We start from the raw sequence: 17,762 nt of genomic DNA, 5'->3' as shown, positions 1-17,762 counted from the left end.
AATTTAAGTATGCCCTCATTCAATGTTCCCCCTGAGAGAAAGCACCCTGGGTCCAGACAGAATCCTCCATTCTTCTGGCTTTAGTTTCTCCAGTCAGCACATTTAGAGGGGGAGGTTCCAGCTAAAATAAATTATTCTAGGGAAAAATAGACAAGCTCTAATAGAAGGGATCCGGCTGTAAGAAAAACCAGAGAGCTGAGCAGAAGGAATCTAGCCAGGCTCCAAGAAGGGCTAGGAATCAGCCCTGGAGATGAGGACCCCCTGCCCATTTTCCTCTCCTCTCTCCCCCAGTATAGCTCCTACCACCCTCCTCTCCCCACCCTTTACCTTACTGTTGCCTCTATTCTAAGATGGAAGAAACGCTAATAACTAAAAGAACAGGTTTGACCTTTTAAGTAACCTACCCTTCCCCCCTCCAACAAGACTGAAATAACTTCAGGGTTGGTTTTTTTTTTTTTTTTTTTTTTTTTTTTAATGAGGACTGTGGTCAGAACCCTTTCTAAACAAATTGCTTTGTTCTGTTTCAGATTTTAGCATACTAACTCTCTAAGGATGCATCTCAAAATGATTCCATTTTAATGCCAAAATAGCAGTACTGCCACTAATGCTGAGACAAAAACACAGGTGTTGAGAGTCCCCGCCAATAAATGTTTAACACGTCTGACACCACATTCACTGAGCCAAGGCAGGATCAGTGATGCTCACTGGCTCTCCTTCCATCTGGAGAGGGAGTCCAGCTTTAAGTCTTTCCTGCAGCAGGCACCCAGAAAGACAGCTGAAGGTTGAAAAGAAGCCCAATGACTTCAAGACAACTTTTAGTCCATGGTAGACATCCCCCATCTTGCTGAAAGAAAGATATCCAACTGCAATGTGGTTAGTTCTGTGACCATTTTTCCATTTTTACAGAAAAGGAAAGTGAACAAAAATAATTTTTATAAGCAATAAAACATGCTTTGAGACAAATAAAACCTGACACCCTAGAGTATTACAAAACTGGCTTGAAATAACTGGTCTGCAAATTGAAGCTCTCTGCCCATGAGCACTCAGTGCCCTAACAGTGGTACCTGGGTGCTCCTCTCACTATGCCTCACCTTTGCAGTTTTGGCGTAGTACAGAGTTCTCCCTCGAAGCTTGAAGTACCTCCTCTTTGATCGCTGGAATGAATTGTTCTGTTTGGTCAGCATACCCTCTTTGATGATGGTCTGAAAGTACAGAAACATATTATGAACTTGTGTTTCTGAAGTGCCCCTTCACCTATCCAGCTGAAACACACCCTGTCATGGCCATGAGCAATCATACCTCTGAGGGGCCAAGCAACCTACCAGAAAATAGTTCTCATACTCTGACAGACCTTAACCTATCTCAGGCTAAGCACTGCCGCTGTAGCAGGGGGCACAGCAATTCTCCAAGGAGCATCAGAGTGCCTGTACGGGATGGGGTGTCAGAGGCCCGGAGTGTGCAGATTAGCAAAGGGGAAACTGAGGCTCACAGGACCGCAGAGAGCAGCAGCTGGGGAAACAAATGAGGCACAGCACATTCTCCAACTGCAGCATTTGGTATTTTTCAGCTATTCTTGGCCCTGTCTCTGTGTTCTCTGGCCTCCTGCCATTTCTCAGGATCCTGTTGCCAAAAGTGTCTACATCCGTTGCTCTGGGTTCAGCACGGCTCCAGGCCAGGGTTCCATTTGGCCCTCTGCACCACTCACAGACCAATGCAGACTTCTGCACCTACAGAGAGAACAGTGCCACAGCCAAAGGCCCCAAGGCTTGTCCCATTCCATGATGCTGATGAGCTCACGATGTGCCATGTGTGGGGAGAAGCTTCCTTCTCTCCCAAGAACCCAGAATTCGCCCTGGCTTGGTCAGAGCAAGAACAGAGGGGCACAGCTTCTCTGGAGCTGTCCTCTCTCCTCGCAAGAGTCTCCTCACAAGCCAGACTCCTAATGGTCACTGAGCCCTGAACAGCCACTTGGAAGCCAACTGCTCGAGGAACTACTCAGACACAAGACATTCTGAACCACTCAGAGCTACTAATGCAATCAAAACTAATAAATGGGCTGAGGGTGTGGCTCAGTGGCAGAGCACTTGCCTAGCCCTGGGTTTCAACCCTAGCATTGCAAAAAAAATAAATAATTTTTTTAAAAAATAAACAACATGCAGGAAAACAAGGACTTGGAGTTCAGTATTTGGTACTTTCCTGTACATTACACGTAGCAAATATCCATTCCACAAGGAGCCTCTGCAATTGCATATTATGATTGCACTTTAAGTAACTTTTAAAAGCAGTATATAAATAAATTACTTAGGCATCCAGGCCTACTTAAAACTTCCTAAGATAAAACTAGGTGAACCACACACAGAAACCTCAGGTCACCCAAATGTGCCAGGGTATAAGAGCAGCACGCTGGCCTGCCTGGACCTCCACCAACCTGCTCATCACAGTGGAGAGAGAGCGACAGAGAAGAATCCTGAAGCAAGTCCCAACCCTATCCACCAGACATAAAGGGCCAGGCCCAGCAGCACAGGGCCAGAGCACAGTACCTAAGAAGAGGGTCTCCTCTCCTCCTCCTGTCCTGGGGTGTCATCCCCATGCCTCTCCTGGGCAGGGTAGGCTGCACATGCCAGCACTCACCACTCCAGAGGCTCCCCACTCACTGCCATAAGCCCACTAGCATACAGTCTGCTCCAACTGGTGCTGCCATCAGCCACCCTCTCCAAGTCCCTGATATTGGCCCAGGGGAAAAACTGGCAAATCTATTTTCTCGTGTGTGACTTCCACCTTTACCTCCTACTTCTGAAGAGGCAACCCACCCTTTTTACTAGGGAATCAAAGAGTGCCCAGAAGAAAGAAAAAAAGAATCCAACATTATCCCACAATCCCAGGAAACACACATCAGGCTTCAGTCACTACCATGCGGGGCCTGACGCTGAAACAGAACAAGGACCTAGAAGCTAGGACACAAGCCAGCTTGCAGCATGAAAGGACTGGGAACCAGGTTTGCTCTCAGCATCCTTTCCAGATCCAAGTACACATGGGTGACACTCATGTCAATACATCTGTACACAACATCAGTCCATGGATGCCTGGAACATACAAAGAGATCCACTCTGTAGACCAAAAAGGACTCACTCTGTGCAGACGCCTACTCACCACCAGCCCCCCTCATTCCCGCACACACACACTTATTTTCCTTACCTCTATAGGGGAAGAAATTGCTTCCATTTCTTTCCTATATGCAAATTTTAAGGTTAAAAAAAAGACAACAAAACCAACAAGCCAAAACCAGAAAAGTTTATAAATTATCTTCAAAGGGCAGATGCTAGAGTATTTTTTCTTGCATCTACCGCTACTCATAAAAGAAAAAACAAAATTAAAATACAATCTACTCCAACACACATACCCCCATACACACATCTTTCAGAAAGCGGATGAGAGCCTGAGATCTCAGGCTGCCCAAGGAGACCTACTGTTCTATTTATAGAACAAGCGTGCACAGAAAAAGACTGGTGGGTTTCAGCGGAAGAAGCTGGGGAAAAGATAAAGACCAATACTTCTCTGAAGGTTTTTCAGAAACTGCATTTCTTCTCCTGATTCACTGCTCCTGAATACTATAGATATGCTGCAGAATATTTTTCAGTACTCAGTCAAAAGCAATGAACTAAAAGTGGTCAAGAAAATAACACCCCAAAACCATGTGCTGTGTTTTGCATTGGGCGGTCTATGAGAGGCCCCACAGGAAATGCTGCTGGGCTGGCAGCCCTCCTGAAAGCAGAGAGGGCAGGAGTCAGGGTCCAGGCCCCACACCTTCCCTCAATTCTGTGCCCACAGAAGGGCCAACTATGAATCAAGCCACAAGGGTACCTCACTAGTGATCAGAGACAAATCCGTAACTCACACGGACACCAAGAAAACACTTGGCCGCCCATCAGATAAAGAGCAGCAAGTAGAAAAGTTAACACTCCAACGTTTCCAACTGTATGTAGAGTTTAGTCCTGAGGCAGGACCTGGGGTGGAACCAGAGTGAGGAAACCAACACTGTAAAGAGCCTGAGCTAATCATGAGCCTGGGAGCCACAGTCATCTACTCAAAGGACAGACACACACCCAGTCCACAGGCCCAAGACCACATGGTACCTCTACAGGGAGAGCAGAAGTCTTCAGGGGTCTCTACTTAAAAAGACAGCTCTGGAAATGCCCCTGAAGAGGGCTTCAAACCAGTGGACAAAGAAAGTCCTTTGGATCACTGGTCAAAGCCTGCCAGGTGTCCTCTAAAAGGGACCAGTGAGGGCCCTGACTCAGCATGAGGCTCTCCCCTTGCTTGCCTCTCTTCCTCAAACACATAGCCAGCAGCAAAGAGCAGCTCAAAGAACAGACAAGTATAAAAGGGGGTGCTTGTGGACACAGGGTACAGGAGATGTGGGTAATGGCCTTCCAAGGAAAGGCTGCACACAGCAGATCTTAGGAGATGTGCAAGCATCTGAACAGGCCAGAGCAGAGGGGCTGGGTGCTGAACCTCCAAGTTGCTCCTTGGCTGCAGACAGCCCAGTAGGGGGTGGAAAAGCAAGATGGTACCAGATCATTGCCTGACCATTATCATGACGGTCACAGGGGTCCCTATCAGGAAGCTGAACTTCAGAAGTCTACTTTAAAAAGATGAGGAATCTGGACAGAAATCCCAAGGACTCCACAGTGTCCAGCTCAATGGGAAGAACGATGTGGGTTTCATTTTGGATGTGCTGAGTCTACAGCTTGAGGACAGCTAGGGAAGTTAGGGGCAGAGCCAACAGCCAGTTCACAAGTCTTCAGGAAAGAAGGGTTTCTGAAGAGATGTCTGACAAGGTGAGAAGGTGTGAGATTCAAGGAGGCCTAAGGAAACAGGAACTCCTACATGGAGCAGAAAGAAGGAGGGGAGGAAACTGGAGAACTGAAAGAGAGACCTCGTAGAGAAGATGGTCAGTGATGTCAAGTGCAGCAGCAAGGTCATAAGTAAAGGTTGGTCATAGTGAGGGCTGGGTGGAGGTCACCCAGTGTGCCTAGTGACCAGACAGAACAAAGCCACATAGCACACCGAATGCAACACAAGGCAAAATAGGAAGCAAAGATGGTAGATTTTTTAACTTACATGTTTCTTAACTTTTTATAAAAGGGAATCATAGTATACATAGTATACTTTAACTCACTATTCTTTTTGTCATGATGTATTATCAGTATAAATCATATTAGTAGATGTACTCTGATCAGCTACAGAGAACTGCACTGCATCATTCAAGTGATTCCCACGCTGGAACACTTAGAATGATTCCCACTCACTCCATAGTCCAATAGCTGAATATCTGCACATGTCCAACTATTCCTTGTGGCATACCACAAGAACCCAGAAATGGGCCTTTGCAGACTGGAAAGCTTAGTGCCAGTGGAGGAGATGACGTACTGCAGACAGGGCGGGGGAGATATTCAATAAATGGGGTTGAGACAACACTGTCTAAAGGAGAAGCGCGATTTTCTCCTTCCCTCACACAAGACTCAAAAGTAAGTTCGTTCCAAGAGGATTCTGGATGTGATACAAAAGGCAAATTTTAAAAACTCTGAGCAGAGGCTCTCGAGCTCTAGGTGCTCCTCTTAAGTCACCCTGCTCAGAGCCTATGCCTCCCTTCATAGGGGAGTATACTTTTCTGCTTTCACTCTCTCTCACTCTCACTCTACTACTTTGCAATAAATAAATAAATAAACTTTCAGCAGAAAATATAGGAGCACCTTTTTATGACTTGAAATTGGGAAAGGTCTCTCAAATGTGATGTTAAAATACTAAACATAAGACTGGGTATAAACAACTATTCTGCAAATGAGAACTTCTCATCAAAGAAACCTCAAAAAGAAAGAAAAGTGAACTGGGGATGGGCTCAGTGGTACCACACTTGCACAAGGCCCTGAGTTCAACCCCCAGCACAAAAGAAAGGGGGAGTGAGGGAGAAGGCAGGGAAGAAAAGAAAAGAGGAGAAGAGAAGGGTGGGGAGGGGAGAGGGCAAATGTGTGCATGAATGTCAACAGCCACTACTAGGGGCCAGAATCCATGAGGAGCTCCCATGATATTCCCAGCAAGTGACAAAAAAAACAAAAGGGAACCACCAAAAAGAACATCAACAAAAAAGCACAAATGAGCATTCACCTGCAGAGTAAGTAGAATACTGACTGCACATGAAAGGTGCTCTGGGGGATGTTAGGAAGAACACACCGCCAGCACAATGGAGCTCTCCCTCAGGTCAGCCACATGTGTGCTTCACAACTTGCAGCCTGTTATTGCTCTGTGTAAAGCAGTAAAGGGAAAATGATGCTAATGTTTAAAAGGCTGAAGTTCAATCAGACTAACAGTATCTCAAGCATGTGGGTGAAAGAATGTCTACATTTACCTGGTAAAAGACAGAAACAAACAAAAAACAGCTACATAGTAACCAACTAGTAAGAGAATGGACAAGAAACAAGATATAAAGCACATACAACACAAAAGACCTACAGGTTACTTCAAATGCTTACTTACTATATGCCATATCTACCTCACACAGGAGTTCATCTTGTAACCCTCACACCAATTTTGGAAATAGGTTCAGCGTGAACATCACTAATCTAAAAAACAAAAATCTAAAATTCTAAATTGGAAATCTCAAATTTTTTACATGATGACACGGTCCCCAAGAAGCTTTGGGTTTTGGAGTATGTCAGATGTCCTATTTCCAGATTAGTGGATGCTCAACCAGGAAGGTCTGTGCAAGTTCTTTAAAATCTGAAAAAGTCTGAAACCTGAAGCTCTCTGGTCCTATGTATTTCAGATAAGGAATACCCTCATTTTATAGATTAGGAAATTTGAGGGGCAGAATTAAGTAACACACTCAAGGCCAAACAGTTACTAAATGGCAGACCTATGATTTAAACTAGCCCTAAAGAGCCAAGCTAAAAATATTTGTTGACAAAAAGAAGCCTCAGACCCCCCCCCCACCCAGCACAACAATAAAAAAAAGAAGAAGAAGCAGCTTCAGCATAAAAATCTACTGCATGGTGCACTTTGGAGACTGAGACAGAAGGATTATGAGTTCAAGGTTACATTGAGAAACTATCTCAAAAAAAACTGACAACTCTGATTTAGATCAAGTAGACAAAGGTAAATTTCTTCATCTATTTCAAATTCTACCCACAAACCCATCCTCCTTTAAAACTACCTACTATCTCTACCATCTACCTGCTAACTGATCTCATCACATCCTATGAGGAACTAAGGAAGTGCACATCAGAGCCACAGGGAAACTGTGTCTCCATAGCAGGAGAGGGTAAACTGAGGCATGCCTGGGCAGCTGCTGTGCTGGAAATTTCCCCTCAACTCCACAGAGCCAGACTATACATCTGCACTGCCAATTGGACAGAGAGGATTTTTTTTTCTGAAGACTTTCAAAATAGCAACTCATGGGGAGAGGATGGCCATTCTTCTCTTACCAATCAAGAGAACCAATTTTCCCCTTTGCCAATACCCTAGTTTTCCTCCCCCCAGTGCCACCATGATTAAAAGTGAACATGTCCCCAACCCTCTACGTTCAAGCTCCCACTGACAGGGGGACAGAGGAGAAGCCAGAAAGTGGCCCCAGATGTACTGCCCAAATCCTAAGAACTACTCTACAGTATGCAGACACCCACAGCTATGCACACTCCCTCCTCCACTGACAACAGGCCCTTAATGCTGAGGGGGCAGTGAGGCCTGTAGTGGCACTTTCATCACAGTGCAGACCACCACCTCCTCAGATCTGGTCAAAGAAACCTGAGCACAAGTCCTGTTGGGAGGAGAGGTATGAGAGTTGCTTTACTGGCATCACGGAACACAAGTGAGTCCCCCCTTTCTCCTCATTTTTGCCTTGAACATAGATACAACACTGTCCAAGAAAAACAAAATCAAAATGTGACCCAGACCCCTTAAACCAGAACCCTGGTGCACTTGTTAAAATGGAGGTTAGGCTCTCCCCACCATGCTACAGAATGCTGGGAATGTGCAGTTTTGACAAGAGCACACTGGAGGACCAGTGTTCAGGGCTCTCCTCATCCTCCCTCCAACCTGTAGTCAGGGTTCTGTCAACCAACTAATGGTTCCCCTCTCAGTCTGCCACTGGAATTACCTGACAGGCTCTGAGGAACACGGACCCCGAGCCCCATCACTGCACCAGTGAAGTCATATTGATGGCCAAGAGACCCACAGGAGCCACAGTGTTCACAGCTGGCCTGGAGAGTCCAACAAGCACCAGGTCTGAGAAACTAGTACCAAATGACAAGCCCACCCTGGCCTCAGAGGAAGAATTAGTGGGGCCTGGGGTTTGTCCAGGACAGGCTCCTCTCCCAAACATCCCAGGCCCCTTTGCCGTCACCTCCTTCCTATCACAACTTTTGAGCACACCCTTTTCTCCATCTGGATAGCCTCAGCTCATCTTCACTGAGCTGAAAACTTCAGGACCCTTCCCCAGGCAGAACCAAAGCTGTTGCCTGCTTTGTAAGTATATGAACCTCCATTATAGTAAGACTGTCCCTCTGGCCAGTCAAGCCCTAAGGATTCAGACTGTCTCATTTATCTGTCACCCCAGTGTGCCTTAGGAACTACTTACTAAATACCATAAAGAACTACTATCTCTAATCTATAAAAAAGCTTCTCAAAATTGACAATGGATTAACAACCTGACAGAAAAATGGGCAAAAAAAAATATGAACATTTCATGGGGGGAGGGGGAGTAAAGGAGATGGTGGAGGGGTGAATTCAAGTGTGATATAGTTGACATATTGTAAGAACTTTTGTAAATGCCACAATGCACCCCCACCCAAAACAACAATAAAATTTTTAAAAACTGAGTATTTCACAGAAATCAAAATACAAATGGCCTTAAGCCATGAAAAGATGCTCAACCTGACCCAAAATAAAAACAACTTAAATCTAAACTAAAATACTTTTCTCATCATCAGAATGACCAAAAAAAAAAATATTAAAAAACAGGCAACACTGTTGGCAAGGCTGACCTGCCCTGAGGACTGAATGAGCACACTGGTAACATCCAGCAACACTTTATACACACACACACTTCTTCCATCCCAAGCCCACCCCAGGAACCGAGCCCCAAAGACACCTGGGAAAGGACAAACCAAGGTTTGCACAAGACTATTTGCTGCCACTAAGGAGAAAGGAAAGAGGCAGTCCATGCATGGAACAGGCTCTCTATGCATATAAAGGAGGAATATGGGGATGGGGAGAATAAACTTAAAAGACAAACATACGGCTGGGCATGGTGACCACACCTATAATCCCAGCTATTAGGAAGCAGGAGCCAGGAAGAAGGTGATTTGAGACAAGCCTAGGCAAAAAGTTAGTGTGACCCTCCCCCCGCCAGCTCAGCAAAAAAGCTAGGTGTGGTGGCCTGTGGTCCCAGCTATGAGGGAGATGTTTAGTAGGAGAACTGGAGTCCAGGCCAGCCTAGGCAAAAACAAGGCGAGACCCTATCAGAAGAATCACTAAAGCAAAATAGAGCTGACGTGGTAGAGTACCTGCCTAGCAAGCTTGAGTTTAAATACCAATACTGCAAAAAAAAGGTTTAAAAACATTTTTAAATTTTCAGAAAGAACCAACAGAAGGATAAACCCAGGTAATAAAATAATAAAGGTGACTAAATGGCCACCTGGTGGGAGGAAGAGAAGGAGCTGGAACCACCACACAGGAACACAGCAAGAGAAGAAAGACAGAAACCCAGTGTCTGGGATGCCCACCAGGTGCCAGAAGTGTGTTTAAAATCGGCGTTTCAGCCTCATACCTGGGAAGTTACTTAGGCACATTATCTACAGGGAAGGAACAGATACAGGATTTCAGACCCCATCTGTCTGATTTCAACTTCCCCATGCTTCCAAAGGAAAGAAAATAAAAATATGTTTGGGGAAGATTACTTTTCATTATTTTTACTTTCACAAAGTACACACTAACCTGCAGCCCAAACTATCCTTCTACTTGCCTGGGAGTGAATTTACACACACAGCCTAGGTGCACTACACACCAAGTGACAAACCACCAGCAGCAAGAGGGACGTCCCAAAAGACAGACATACACTAGAGTCAATCAAAGTAAAAAGGACTGGCTCAGCATAGAAGCCTGTAGGATAGAATGTGTGCCCCAAGGAGCTCTGGAATGAAGTTGAGGCATTTCAACAAATATTTATCGAACACTCAGATACCAAGCACTGCTGGGAACATGATGATGAAAGGGAAGGGACCCTTGACCTTTAAGGAGGCAGCACTTTGTGGAATAGTCCACAAAGTAAGAGGTACCACAGAACCAGCTCGGGAGGAGAGAATGGAGACAGACAAAACAAAGACACACCAGCTATGATTATCTCAGCTCTTCTACTTGTGTGTCTGTTTGGAAATTTCCATGAATTACGTTCAAGTACCATGAGAGAAGTGGAGCACCCTGGAAACTCAGAGGCCAAGGGCACACACAGAGACCTGAAGCAGCCACACAGGTTCCTGACCTACAATCCCTCCTCGAAACACACCACATGAAAAACCCCTGGGAACCGCACTGCACTAGGCTCAGTGAGCCACTGTCGGTCAAAGGCCAGCTTCCTTCCCATACCACAAAGCGCGAGCTCAGCTAACTGCTCCTGGCCACTTTGCAGGCTTCAGCTGGAAAGAAAGTCCTGCACTACACAGCCCAGCTCTCAGCCAGCTATCTGCATGGAGGGGCTGCTCCTCATCTACTTGCCAACACCCAAGTCCAGCCTCGGCTCACCTACCACTCACATTCTCAGATCTTCCAGTCTGTTTTCAAGTGTGTACAGAAAACAGGAAAGTGGGATCATATAAAAATGTGTAATTATATACAAATTATTTAATAACCTGCTTTTCCAAAGAATAATACATTTGACTAGGTCCAATTTTACTTAATTTCTCTATATCTTATTCTGTTTCATTTATTCAGACACTGAAGGATACAGACAAGATTAGGAACCTAAGAAAAAGATGATAGTGTTGACATATCAAATGGTTTAGATGTCCAGCTACAATATGTCCTATTTATATCAAAGCATTCAACTCCCTGCTTAGAAAAGTTTACATTTATTTTCAGCACATGAGCTAAAAGTTTAAAAGTTTAAACAAAGGACAACATGACTAAGTTGCTCCAAACAATGTACACAACTAATTGAGATACTATGGAAGTTAAACCCTGTGTTTTAAGTCAGGCCCTTTGGCATATTTGGCTCCTTAGATTCAATCTGTTTTGGCCCGACAGTTCCAAGAGCTTCGCTGGTTTCAGAACATTCCAGAGAGGAGGCTGAGGGCAGACTTCACCTCCCACACTAGGATCTGCCACCCTCTCCGGCCATGTCCAGACAAAGCATGCTCACCACAGGGATCTTTGCTGAAGACCAGCATGTTAAGCTTGCATTTTTTGTTTTCTTTAGTCTAAAATAATGCATGCTACCTTTAGAAAATGAAGGAAAGCAGATGTAAAATAAAAATAATCCAAGCCCACCCCCCAAAATGAGCTGCAACATCAGTTCGGAGACTTTACCTTCTTTCCCCGCCTGGTGTTATGCACACAGCTGAAATGCATTCTGTAAACACAGTTTTGCCTACTGTTTCCCCAACAGCACAAAGCACTGTCTGTATTCTGAGGGCTAGCTGCACCAGGCTGCACACCTGCTCTTCCCTCAGCATTCTGCCACTTTCCAGCTATATGACCTGAGACCAGGGCACAGCCACCTCCTCACAGCAACAGCCCAGGCCAGCACTCAGTTGTAGTCAGCTGTTATCCTTAGCCCACAAATCAGTCCACTGGATGGAGAGGTGTGGTGTGGGTTTTTAACCTGGACTTGGACACTGTGTTTATGCTGAGCACAGTGCTCTACCACTGAGCAACCACTAGTCCGTCTGCAGCTTCTTAAGTTTAATAACGGTACAATAACCATGTTGCCCATGATCTTTTTTGATATGCAAGATTATTTCCCAAGGATAGGGTCTCACGGGTAGAATTTTAAGTCAAGAACATGTACTTTCTTGAAGTTATTTATACTTCAAGGGGTTGCTATAAACAGCAAAATTTCAGCTCATACAAACCACTGGTTAGACATAACAACACACTTAGAAACTTTTGACTAATATACAATAAAAACATTCAGACACACACTTCGCAGTCTTGACAACACTGAGTTCTACTTGCCTTCTTGAGGTTCAAAAACTTCCAGCCACACAGAAAGGAAGCTGAGAGCACTCCTGGGCTTCCCTCGCCCAGCCTCTGAGCACTAGAAGCCATCTTTATCAAAGAGTTCAAACACAGATAAAATGAAACAGGATTAAAACTGCAAAACTCTTAGAAGGTTAGAACCGAATCTTCTTGACCTTGTGTTCAAACGGCAAAGATTTCTTAAACACAGCACCAAGAACACAAACAAAAAAAGAAAAAACAGACTTCACTAAAAGTAAAAACTTTTGTAGTTGGGAATGGTGGTACACACCTGTAATCTCAGCACTGAGGAAGCTGAAGCAGGAGGAGGCCAGCCTAGGCTACATAATAAGACCCTGTCTCAAAAAAAAAAAAAGTTTAGGTCTGGATGCATGGCTCAAGCGGTAGAGTACTTGCCTAGCAAGCACCAAGCCCTGAGTTCAAACCCCAGTACCACTGGAAAAATTTTTCAAAACTTTTGTGTGTCTCAAAGACACCATCAAGAGAGTAAGCTGGGTGCCAGTGGCTCATGCCTATAATCCTAGCTACCTGGGAGGCTGAGATGAGGAGGATCATAGTTCAAAGCTAGCCTAGACAAGTACTTCAAGAGACCCCATTTCGAAAAACAACCAGAGCAAAATGGAGGTATAGTTCAAGCAGTAGAGCTCCTGCTGTGTAAGCATGAAGCCCTGAGTTCAAACCCCAGTTACACATGCACGAAGAAAAGAAGAAAAGGTGGAGGGAAGTAGGGGGGAGGAGGAGGAGGAGGAGAAAGAGAGAGAGAGAGAGAGAGAGAGAGAGAGAGAGAGAGAGAGAGAGAAAGAAAGAAAGAAAAAGGAAGGAAGGAAGAAAGAAAGAAAACAGAAAAGACAACAGGAGAAAATATTTACAAATCATGTATCTGATAAGGGTCTGGTATCTGGAATATGTGAAGAACTCTTAGAACTCAACAACCCAAATTAAAAGGGCAAAAGAACTGCATAAACATTTCTCCAAAAAAGACACACAAATGGCTCACAGCCCAGGAAAAGATGCTCAACACCATTAGTAACGAAGGAATTGCAGACGATACCACAGGATGGCCATAACATCCTGACCATGTGAAATAACGCAGCCACTATGGGCAACAGTTTGGCAGACCCTCAATAAGGTAAAATAGAATCACCTAGTAATTCACTCGTAGGTTGAAACCCAAAAAACTTAGAGCCAGGTATCTTGAGTGCAGTACATGAACATTCAAAGCAACCCTACTCACAACAGCCAAAAGGTAGAAGAAGCGATTCAAATGTCTGCCAACAGAACACTCAATCAACAACATGTGGTATATTCACCTCAGAGTATTATTCAGCCATAGACATAAAAAGAAGTAAGTCCTGGCTGGCAGAGTGGCTCAAGTGGTACAGCACCTTCCTAGCAAGCATGAGGCCCCATACCAAAAAAAAATAAAATGAAGTCCTGAAGTAGGTACTGGATGAACCATGAAAACATTATGCTAATGGTGGGTGCTGGGGGCTCATACCTGTAATCCTAGCTTCTCAGGAGGCAGAGATCAGGAGGGACATGGTTTGAAACCAAACTGGGCAAACAATTCCCAAGGCCCTATCTCGAAAAACACCCAACACAAAACAGTGCTGGCAGAGTGGCTCAAGTGGTAGAGCACCTGCTTTGCAAGCTAAAAGCCCTGAATTCAAACCCCAATACCACCGCCACAAAAAAAAAAAAAAGATGCCAGACACACAAGGCCACAGACTATATGACTCCATTTATATGAAATGTCTGCAACAGGCAAATACATAGGGAAAGAAAGTAGATTCATGTTTGCCAGGGGCTGGATGAAGGAAGAATAAGGAACAACTGCATAATGAGAAGGGATTTCCATGCAGGTCATTTTTAAAATGCAGGAACAAGAGACGGAGGTTCCATAACACTGTTGACGTAATATTGTTAATGTACTTAATACCAACGAATTGCACACCTTAAAATAGTTTAAATGGTATGTTTAAAGAAAGAGAGAGGCTGGGTGTGGTGGTGCACACCTGGAATCCCAGCATTCAGGAGGCTGAAGCAGAGGGATCATCGCAAGTTAGACGCTGGCCTGGGCTATATAGCAAGACCCTGTCTCAAATAAACAAACAAATGTGGGGGTTGGGGAAGCACTCATTCCTCAAGTTCAAAGCACCCCATTCATCAGGGAATAAGAGCCAAGCAAACTGAAAGGAGACACCTCCCCAACATGGCTACAAGCCAGAAGCCTTCACCAGTTGTATGCAGAAGAGCACAGCCAGCCAGAGGTGGGGTGGCAGTGCCTGCTAAATGCCTACTATTCAGGGGCACACAGGCTGCACAGGATACAGAAGACAGAGCCACGGGATAGGAAACCAACAAGCGAGGAGAAAGCAGGAACAGCCGGTCCCTGACCAGCCACGCTGTGGCCAGACCCAAGGGCATTTCTTCCAGCAGCCACTCACACAGCTGATGGCACTGGCATGTACCACAATAAGTCCAAAGAAAATGGGGACAGGTGGGGAGACCAGAATGGAAAAGAAATGTGCCATAAAGTACGGGCATAAATCGGAAATGAATTACTACAGAAAACAGAAGGTGATTTTAGAAAACAGGCCCTTCTTGGCTGGGGGTGAGGCTCAGTGGCAGAGGCTTACCTAGCACTCATGAGGCCTGAGCTCCCCAGCACTACAAAAACAAAAAGAAGAAAATATGGGCTTCTTATCATTAGTGAGATCCAGGAAGATATTCCTTTTACTAAAAAAATTTAAATTAAGCATTTTTTACAGGACAGGGAGCACCAAAATGAGAACAGGATGGAATTAAAAGACAACAAGCTAAGATGCAGATCTAGCATCAGAAAAGGAAGAAAATCACCATACATCAGAAGAATTAAATCCAGCCTGAGGGGGCTAATGGAGAAAACATACAATACAGAAAGCCTCACTGACAGCAAAAGACAAAAGTGAGTGGCTAAGCAGAGAGAAAAGAAGCTTACAGCAGAATGAAGAGAGGACAGATCATCTAGCCTGAAAGTAGTAAGAACTGTCTAAAATAAAATACTAAAATATGTGGAGACAAAGGCAAGAGGCAGAGAAGGCTAAAGCAGTTCTAACACAGAAGGCAGCCCAACTCATTTTGACATAAAGGGAGAAAAGACCTGCCAGCCTGAAGTGTTGAGTCTACTGGGCACTCCAACCCCAGGTACTAGAGGGAGACAATCAGCACCACACACTGACTGTGGACCTTTCACCTTGGACGCAACTGTCTCCTCTGCCACACAACCCAACCCTGGGGCTCCACCCAAAAGGTGAAGACACACTGCAACACAGCAAGCAAACCCTCAAAGACCAGAGCACCAGAATTTAAGGGTCCCTGGGAAAATGAGGAAACATGAACATTGGAAAGATTGCCTGCCCTGGTTGTATAACAACGAATGACAGTCACAAATCCACAGTAGCACTCAAAAAAAAAAAAAAAAGTGAGACAAAAGAAGGAAACATTTGCTCCCACTGGGGATGACTATTAATTCTAAATCCTACCATGAAAGTAATTAAACAGAGAATGCAGTCATCACCCTGCCTTTCTAGGAGTCATTATCCTTTCCCAGTTGAAGTAGGGGAAACATGTTTAAGAAAAATCCAAGAAGATAAATGACAGAATGGGAGAGTCTCTATTTTACAAACTCTCATAATAAAATCAACTCAAGCAAGTATTGTACATGGAAGCTGGAAAGCACTTTGCAAAGATGGCTGGGGACAAGCGTATTTGCACAGTGCCCATGAAGCACCTCCTGGATGACTTCCTAATTGCAAAGGAGAATTCCACACCTCCTTGAAAATATCCATCATCTCACATTAGCCAAGTGGTGACACCACAGAGGAACAAGCTGAGAGGACTCTGCAAGATGCAAGACATAGCACACAGGATCCCATATTCAAATCTGCCCAAGAGTCCAGCCTGAATAGACTGGCACCTCTGAGACCTCTCACTTCCAGTTTACAGGAAATACAGAGGATAAAAGAACAATGTAAAGGAACCATAAGGAAACAATCAGACCCATCCAGAAAGAGATTTTTACAAGACAACTGCCCTGGAATTTTCAAAAAGTTCATGTCATGAGTTGGGAGAAGGTGGGTGCAGGGACAATCAAATACAAAACATAAATGTGACTGGCATTCCTGAGAGGGAAGCCATAAAAGATACTTTTGGTTCAATTGGACAAACCTGAAAACGACCTGGCTATTAGATGTTAGGAAGTGACAGTGAATTTTTAGATGAAAGAATGGCACTGTCATGTAGGAAACTTCCTACATCTAAGAGGCACATGCATTCTCTCCCTCTGCATGCTGAAATCATGGTGATTTACCTTCTTCCCCAAGCCTTCCTCCCTTCTTCCCTCCCTGCCCCCTTCCTTCTCTGTCCACTTCCAAAAGCCCACAGCCTCTGACACCACACCAGCCCTGATGCACTGTCACCCTGGCCTCACTCTACACTCTTATGAACCATCCCTGCTGCTGCCATGTGATGGTCGGAGCTCAGAAGAGAAGAGAAAGGGGCCAAATCCATGAGAACACAAGGAGGGGCCAAGTCAGAGCAAAAGTCCCCAGAGCTGGTACTCATGCCTCAGAGAGAGGCTCCTGTCCACTCTTCATGTGAAGCGCAAACCTATTTCCAGCACCCAGTTCAAAGCCAGTCCAGGGAAAGACTGTGAGAGACCCTATCTCAAAAAAAAAAAAAAATCACAAAATAGGGCTGGTGTAGTGGCTCAAGGTATAAGCCCTGAGTTCAAGCCCCGGTACCGCAAAAAAAAAAAAAAAATCTTGTTTATTTGGAAAAGTCTTTACTTCAAGCCTAATTTCTGAAGGGTTCACAGTCAGCTTCCTTGAGCACTTAAATTTCAACTGACTTGTGGTTTCCATGGTTTCTGTTAAAAACTCCGATATCAATCTAAAATTTGCTCTTTGGAGAGGAATCTCTCCAGCTGCATTAACCTTTCTGTTCATCTATGGCTGTTCACTCTTCATGTGAAGCGCAAACCTATTTCAGCACCCAGTTCAAAGCCAGTCCAGGGAAAGACTGTGAGAGACCCTATCTCAAAAAAAAAAAAAATCACAAAATAGGTTGGTGTAGTGGCTCAAGGTGTAAGCCCTGAGTTCAAGCCCCAGTACCGCAAAAAGAAAAAAAAAAATCTTGTTTATTTGGAAAACCAATATGGTTTTCTGTAGGATATTCTCAGGCATTATTTTTGGGGGTATTGTCTACTCCATTTTCTCTTGTCTTTCAACACTCTCTGTGACAAGCAAACACAAGTCAGACCTTCATACTGCCTCTATCTCATAGCCTCTCTTCATAATTTTCTTTTTTGAAGTCTTCTGGCTTCCTGGCACTAATTTTCTTCTGAGCTATTCCCTGCATGGCTATATTTTTTCAACTGTGTCTAATCTGCCCTTCCTTTTATAGTTAATTTTGATTATTACATTTTTCAGTTTTAGAATTTTCATTTTGCTCTTTAATTTCTAGTTCTCTGC

At 44.6% G+C, this 17,762-nt stretch overlaps 1 protein-coding gene across 4 annotated transcripts in view; it reads right to left on the bottom strand.

Moving 5' to 3' along the window:
- The window catches only part of Dgkd (diacylglycerol kinase delta), a 93,264-nt gene that overhangs the window by 68,254 nt on the left and 7,248 nt on the right, over positions 1 to 17,762 (bottom strand). For 3 of the 4 annotated variants that reach the window (XM_020178799.2, XM_074072030.1, XM_074072031.1), the window contains exon 2: positions 1,092 to 1,202. In XM_020178799.2, the coding sequence (XP_020034388.2) occupies positions 1,092 to 1,202 (111 nt within the window). Of the gene's footprint in view, positions 1 to 1,091; positions 1,203 to 1,322; positions 1,994 to 17,762 lie in introns of those variants that run through there. The other variant, XM_074072032.1, reaches the window with a different exon arrangement.

The sequence above is a fragment of the Castor canadensis genome, chromosome 4, assembly GCF_047511655.1.
Source record: "Castor canadensis chromosome 4, mCasCan1.hap1v2, whole genome shotgun sequence".
Classification (NCBI taxonomy): Eukaryota; Metazoa; Chordata; class Mammalia; order Rodentia; family Castoridae; genus Castor; species Castor canadensis.
This window is presented reverse-complemented; position numbering and strand designations above follow the sequence as displayed.